Source organism: Cyprinodon variegatus, unplaced genomic scaffold (assembly GCF_000732505.1).
Source record: "Cyprinodon variegatus isolate N-32 unplaced genomic scaffold, C_variegatus-1.0 Scaffold1306, whole genome shotgun sequence".
NCBI classification, from domain to species: domain Eukaryota; kingdom Metazoa; phylum Chordata; class Actinopteri; order Cyprinodontiformes; family Cyprinodontidae; genus Cyprinodon; species Cyprinodon variegatus.
Genome location: NW_015151759.1, coordinates 29151 through 36533, shown reverse-complemented (window position 1 = coordinate 36533; position 7383 = coordinate 29151). Strand labels below are relative to the sequence as shown.

General features: G+C 42.7%; 1 protein-coding gene across 12 annotated transcripts in view; it reads right to left on the bottom strand.

The window, feature by feature from the left end:
• Positions 1-443: 443 nt before the first annotated feature.
• The window catches only part of LOC107102732 (target of Nesh-SH3-like), a 22586-nt gene continuing 15646 nt past the window's right edge, over positions 444-7383 (bottom strand). For 6 of the 12 annotated variants that reach the window (XM_015402137.1, XM_015402139.1, XM_015402143.1 and 3 more), the window contains 11 exons: positions 7099-7185; positions 5718-5780; positions 5518-5643; positions 5310-5399; positions 4992-5201; positions 4809-4914; positions 4280-4359; positions 3820-3849; positions 3586-3744; positions 3376-3498; positions 444-3174 (listed from right to left, as the gene is read on the bottom strand). In XM_015402137.1, coding sequence (XP_015257623.1) covers positions 3059-3174; positions 3376-3498; positions 3586-3744; positions 3820-3849; positions 4280-4359; positions 4809-4914; positions 4992-5201; positions 5310-5399; positions 5518-5643; positions 5718-5780; positions 7099-7185 — 1190 coding nt within the window. In that variant the 3' untranslated portion in view covers positions 444-3058. The remainder of the gene's footprint in view (positions 3175-3375; positions 3499-3585; positions 3745-3819; positions 3850-4279; positions 4360-4808; positions 4915-4991; positions 5202-5309; positions 5400-5517; positions 5644-5717; positions 5781-7098; positions 7186-7383) is intronic. The other 6 variants (XM_015402141.1, XM_015402142.1, XM_015402145.1 and 3 more) reach the window with 2 other exon arrangements.

Sequence of the window (7383 nt, the reverse complement as noted above, 5' to 3'; positions counted from 1 at the left end):
TTATCAATGTTTTAATAACGGAAACTGACAGCTATCAAAACATTTTCTTCATCTGCTGCTTCTTTGATTTACTGAAGATCATGAAATCTACCTGCAGCAGAGAAAATATTCTAGATGTGTCTGACAGAGCTGGAAGTTGAGGGATTCCAGTTCGGGTCCATTTTTTCCTTTGGGAATCATCTCTCTGCTTCCCTGGAGCCCAGACAACACTGGCATCCAGTTTGGATAGTTTACAGTGGAAACTGTGGTTTTGGGTCTGCAGCTTATTTGATCCATTAAATGAAATCCATCAGACAAGCCTGGAAAACATGTTTAATACTGAGACTCTTCCAACTCCACCACTATATGGGTTTATTGTGTGAATATATGAGCTCTTTGTGTAGAAGTCAGCTTACACAAGACACATTTGAAAAAAATGTTTTTTATTAAAAACGATACAGAAACAAACATATATATATATATATAAATAATCAATACATTCTACGTTTTATTCCAAATGTTTCTCCTGCATTTAATCAACCTGTTCTTTATATTTTCAGGCTGTTTGCATGAGTTCATTCAGCTGCAGCTAAAAGGTAAAGTTAGATGATCAGGGAGCAACAGTCCTGCAGGACTTGGATACAGCATGTAGAAAAATGACCTGCATCTGCACTGCACCGTATGAAAGCCTCGTTCAACCTCCTCAAACAGGAAATGAAAACAATGAAATCAATATTTTGGCAAAGCAAAGATGTTTGAAACTTTTCAGGACTTTGGCCTTGGAGCAATAAACTCCACATCTGTGTGCCTCTCATTTCACTGCTGGACTCTTCCAGAAACCAGCAGACAATTTCCACAACTGTCCATATTTATATTGAGCTTTCTAAGAGATTTTATACACTTTATACATATTTTGGAGGGAGTCAGTTGGAACACCACTGTTCATGCTTTAGAAAATATTTGCTTTTTCCATCTTGTTAAAGAAAATCAGGCATAATATTGGCCAGCACCTGTTCTGCTCTCTAAAGAAAAAGAGCTTAAAGAACCAATATGCTCAATTGAGTTAAACATCCTACAGTTTGGTTTAAAAAAAAAATGTAATAAAAAATGAAATAAAAAAAAAACTCTTTGAATTTATTTTTTTTTTTTAGCTTCTTGGTTTGGAAAATGTAAAAAAAAATAAATCCTTTATTGTCCCACAATGTCTGCATTTAACCCTTTAAGCCTTTGGGGGGCAGTGGGCTGCCATTGTGTGGCGTCCAGGGAGCAGGGTCTTGCTCATGGACCCAGAGTGACCGGCTGATTGAATGAGTTGGACTTGAACTCAGAACCTATCGGAGGCCAAACCCAATTTTCAACCACTAGGCCACCATTGCCTCTAATAAAACCCTCGGCAGAAATGCTAGCAGGCAGCTAGCTGCGTGCCGTTAGCTGCAGGCAGCTAGCTGAGTGCCATTAGCTGCAGGCAGCTAGCTGCGTGCCGTTAGCATCAGAAGAAGAGGAAGTCTGCTTTACACTTCAGTTGGAGGAAAATGGGAGTAAAAAAAAGACCACTGACCGTAGAAAGTTTGTACTGTTAAAGAAAAATGATTATTTTTAGTTTTTAATACAGTTAATCTTATGGCATGTGTAAAAGGTATGTTGAGAACATATTTCTTAATTTTGAACAAGTTTGTGAAGATAACCTTTCCTTGAACCAAATTACTGAATTTAAGTTTGTTCCTGAGAATTTATGGTAGGAGAGGCCCCGCATTCCACAGCTGTCTGTGAAATCTTATCTTAGCCAGATGACCTTAAGAATTCTAGAGGCCAAGACAAGACAAGCTTTCCGCTTTTTCTTGTTAAAACAAAGAAGCAAATGACCCCAGATGTTTGCTGTAAATTGGGGGAAGTTCTAAGTTTTTCTGAGTGTCCAAGATAGCTCCTGGTTGGAGGAGCAAAAGCCAGCCTTATTTGAATAAATTAAATACAAGAGGATAAAACTTTCTACACAGAAGTAACAAATCAGATTTGCTCTTGCAACTCTCCAAAGATGTCTTTGTACGTTTTTGCTTTCTTTCCTTCTCTCCATTTAGGTCAGGTAATTGAATGTATGTCTCCGTTGTTCTGCAGTTTCTGGTGTAAGTTTGTGCATTGTCTTATTTCTAAGTTTATGCATTGTCTTATATTGGATTAAACTCTGTAATTCTGTGACGTCAACACGCATTGCTGGTTTTCCTTGGGGCCACACGCAGCTCGCCGGGAGGGCCAGGGACCAGAGGAAGAGAGACAGTAAACCTTTTTCAAAGTTAACTATTTAAGAATATTTTCTTCTTTAACAGCACGTAAATTTCTCCTGTGCAAAAAGCAAAAGAGGAAAAGCTCCATCGGATCTGCTACACAATCAATGTGTAATTATTGTTCTGTCAGCATCAAACCTGTCACATATTCTAAAGTACTAAGAAGCAGAGCTGCATGACGACTGGTTTAGAGGATAGCTGCAACATCATGCTGCACTAGTAGGTCAGTAAATTAAATGAAACATTTGGTCATGAGGAGAGAAAATAACATTTGCAGGCAACAGAAAAGAGAAAAACAGTAAAACAGTATGAACTGACATTTCATTTTCAGTTACAGTTTCCTAGAGGACTGTATGGTCAACATGGAGGGGGTGGGACATTGAATCACTGCCAGTTAAAGTGTGAATGTGGAGGATGATGGTATCTTCTTTACCAACCCCCCCTTTCACTTCCTGCCTGTCAGCAAACATGAACAAATGAGACCAAAGACCTTTGGATAAATAACACCTTCCAGGGAGCCAGCTTCCCATGATTTAACAAAAAATAAAATATATCTAAGTTGAGTTTTTCCAGCTCTAACATCACTGTAGCACTGGTTCTTGATAAATAGGGAGGAGGCATGTTCGCTATAGTTGTACAAATGCTCTCCTTACAGTTCCCTGATGAGGAAGTCCTGTACATGTTCTGGTTTTTACAGCACTGGGTAACAAGCTCCGGGTCCAGCTGCTTTAAGCCCCACCCATGCTTTTTCTACCCCCAGCTGAGGGCAACAAGTTCCTTTCTTGTGGATCACAGCCCGTTTACCATTTCCCAGGGATTGGCGTTCCACATTCATACCAGGAGACGTAGTTGATGTGGGAATGTCCACCTATCAGTCCAAAGTTGACGGGCTCCTGGCGCAAAGCTCTAAAGAAACCTGAACCAGGAGGAAAAGACGGGAGAGTTACAGACAAGGCTCTGCAAAGAAGAACAGTTTGCCAAATCTGTGCTTCAGAAGATCGACCGGATCCTGCTCTGAACTTCTGGCTCTGAAACGGTGCTGATCAAAGTAATTTATATCCCATCAGAGAGCAATAAACGCTGTTCTGGTGCTGCAGTTCTGAAGCTTGATAATTACCATTCCTGGAGGGGAGCTGGTCCGCTCTGAGCTGTCTGCCTGTTCGCCCATCCAGGAAGGAATCCACAAACTGACAGTGGTCCTCACCAAAGCCGCTCTGATCACCAATGTTGTGGAATTCACCTTTGACCCAAAACATGAAGTGAGAAGGTCAGGACCAGACCGACCTGCCCAGTCCATCTGCTCCACCTATTTTAAATCAGCTCTCACCGTTCAGTGTTTCGCCCAGATAGATCTTGTACCTCAGCGAGTTACACAGTTGGACTCCCACAAACTTGCGGTACCAGGTCCTCTTCACGTACTGCTTGCCGTGGCAGTCAGAGTACGAGTCCGTCTTGAAAGGGAACTGAGTCCAGATGGCATCTTTTCCTGCATGGAAAACCATATGAGGTCTGCATATCAAGCCGAGACATGAAGAAGCAGCAGAGTGGAGAAGAAACCTACCTGAGACGTTCTCGCTCACGCGCGGATCGGCTGCACAAAGAAAACGATTTCCATATTAATATATTCCAGGACTACTGGACTGAGAAACAAGGAAAAACAATCATCAAAGTCCTTCAACGATTAACCCCTGAGAGACTTTGGGACTGGCTGCTTTCCTTCACTCAGACCTCTACGTGTTTAATACGATCCATAATGAATATCTGAGCTGCAGTGAAGCCAACACAGCCAACAGGAAGGGCCTTCATGGCCCATTTGTCATTTGATGGATTGTTTATTTCAGCAGCCCCAGGCAGGCAGTTGTTCAGATTACTCAAGAATATGGATTTCTTGGACCGATCAGTTCATTTATTTATCTGAACTTGGTGTTCATTTTAATTTTAAGTAGCTACAGCTGTGCGGAGACAGGAGTCGGTCTGACAGGAGCTGCATGGGTTTAACTCTGATGATGGGAGAAACTGACCAGACTCTGTGTTGAAGGACACTGGTTCGCTCAGCGGACCTTCTCCCAGCTCGTTCTTCGGCTTCACCTTGAACTCATAACTAAGGAGAGGAGAGAGTGAAAGCTGCTTTAGAAACATTAATTTAGTCGTTTTGAAACTCAGTTCAAGTCTTTGCAGCACAGAAATGGAAACTTTTCGTATTTTGGGGATTTCTGGTATTTGCTTTTCTTGCTCTCTGACCCAAACTGAGCCTAAAGTGAACCAGACCTGCCCTCAAACACGTACAGCAGAACCCACATCTAGAACCTGCAGACCAGAAACACCCAGGTTGAAGCTAACAGAACCTTCTAACTCTTTCACTAACAGCCTCCTACAGTCTCAGTTCATTCATTAGATCTTCATCGTTTGACCATCTGTAGACAGGAACCTTTGCAACTCCATCTGCTGACAGATCCGTCTTCATGGGTCATTGGGACAGCTGAACTACCTCAGAATTATAACCTTCTGCAGAATGAGCCTGGCCAAAGCAAGGCCAGATAACTGAAATACCTGCTCTCAGGATTGAGGTTCTCCACTGCAGTGTGAGTCTGGTTGGTAGTTAGGATGGAAACCCGTTCTCCATCTGGTCCTTTGGCAGTGGAAATGACCTCATATTCTGCAGAAAGGACAATAGACTTGCTGTTTGTTGCGTAACATTCAGCACCTCACCGTAGGCAGTTAATGATGACCTACCGGTGGTGTGGTTGTCGGGTTTCTCCCAGTCCAGGATGATGAAGGAAGGACATCCCTCCACCGTCACCACAGTGAGGTTGGAAGGTGGATTCCTTGGAGGAGATGTCACATTCACCTCTCCAGGCTCATCTTCAGGGAAGTAGTTAAGGGAGGAGGTGATGGAGCACGGTTCATCAGGCTTCTTACCGGTTTTGTAGACCACATGAGGAGCTGTGGATAGAAGATTATTTCATTCAGGGAATAAAACTTTACAGGAAGTTTGTTCCCACAAGTCAGTGCTTGGAACAGAAGGAACAAGTTGGGCTTATTTCTGCTTACCCACATAACGCTTCTTTCCCAGCGCATCAACATCAGACGTTGGTTGCGACTTGAAAAGGTCAGAATCCTCCCAGCTTTCCTGTCGAGTCACTAAAGAAAGGAATGTTGTAACAGGTGAGGAAATAAACTTGATAATGGCACCAGCTGCTAAAACAAAGCTCCACCCACAAACTTTCAACTTCCGGATCATTCCGCCCTGATTATTTACCGGCTGTTGGTGCCGCAGTACTGATTGTTTGTCTGCGTTCCTGTTTTGTTGGTTTGGTCGTTCCAGCTTGGACTTTAACTTTCAGGGTTTCCGGGTTTCCACTTTTCTCCGGGCGGTTCACCTTGTCTGAAGAAAACTGGATTATAAAGGTGTCTAAACATAAGTGTGAAATGAGAATGCTAAGATTTACAGGTTTTTACCAGTTTCTCCAGGTTTTCTTACATCGTTTGGCCTGCTGTTGAGAGCTGTGCGAACAGAAGACCCTAAAACAAGCAGAATATGGTTGATCTACTCAAGTTCTGTCTTTGAACTTTGAACCATTAACGACTTTCTGTAAATGCAAAAAATAAAACAAAGCTGCTCTTTTCTTTTTGATGGAAACCATTGGTCCAGTTCCTCTACCCGAGTAAGATTGTGTGCTTTTATGTGTTTTTGAAGTGGTGCAAGGCAGAAATGAGAGCCAGGCCGAAGTTTTGGCTTCTGAGGAAATTCTGTCTTCATAAAACAAAACATGTATCCAGGTTCTCTTTAATCTCCTGGGAAAATGTATGTTTAACCAATACAGAGTTCTGTTCTGACTCCCCAAAGCCAAATGGACCTTAAAACATGAACAATCCACTCTATATTCACAAGCCGGTATATGTTTTTCATTGCAAGGTCCAGAACCTGCAACCAATTACACCCCTTTCCTCCATTTAAGAAGAAGCCAGAATTCCTCACAATCAGGGAATTGAACGTCTTCCAAAGCTAAATGGCATAAATGCAAAACCAGAAACATGAAAGACGACGGAGTGATTTTAGCTTGTAACTTGAAACAATGCAGAGGCATGCCTTCCAATCAGCTCCATGTAAATATGACAGAGGAATGTTTGCAGTCTCAGTAGTTTGATTTCTAAGAACTCTCCTGCTTTCTTCACTAAACTTATGTTATTTTTGGGCATAAAGCAGAACGTTTGCCAGTAGAAGAAGGAACCAATAAATGCAGAGCAGATTATAACTGGACGGTCTGAATGGAAACTTCTGTAATTATGTTTTCTGCTCATGATTACAATGTGAGACCAAGTGAAATAAAGGTCTGCATGAATTTTTCATTGTTTCACACACAAAGATACTCATACACCAACTGCTGTTTCCACATCACTATGGATAGTGATCAGTGCACACATGCAGTCGTTTCTATCCACATCATCTTTACAGCATCGTGTCTTCCGCCAAGCGAGCTCAAACTCAAGCAAAAAGCATTAAAATAACACCGCAGGTCTGGGTGAAGGTACCAGGTGCATGGCAGGCTAGCTAGAAGCAGTTTAAACATCAGAGGCGTGAAACAGAACAAAGCCCCACAGAGCAAGCTTCTTGAAAATAAGCAAACTGTCAGCTGAGTTCATATTTTCCAAGAACAAAGTATTTTCCACAAGCTGTGCCGAGGTCTTTGGCTGGAGCTTCTTTCCCTCACTGGTCCCATGTGAGGTTTGCTTCTTGATCCGAAACAGCATCAAACCATGCGGTGCTGGCTGATTGGAGCAGCTAAAGCAGGCAGCAGAGTTATGGGTGAAGACAGGCGGGATTCATGCTGCTACCAACCATGATGCTGCTCCTCCATGGAAGCACGTGAACGACCAAACACAGAAGGAATGCCAGGCTTCCGGTTCTCCGTCACCGAGTTGTTGACTGCAGCAGGAAAGGTAGTGCAACTGAAACATGACTGTTTGGACTTTTCTTCTTTCAGTAAAATGAGCCTGAATATTCCAGCCATGTGCAGAACCAATGTTTACATCTTTATGCTTTAAACAGGTCCCAGATCAATGGTTTGGATGCACCAACAGATCTTAGTTAAAGCTAACCCCCCCCCCCCCCCCCCCCCCCCCC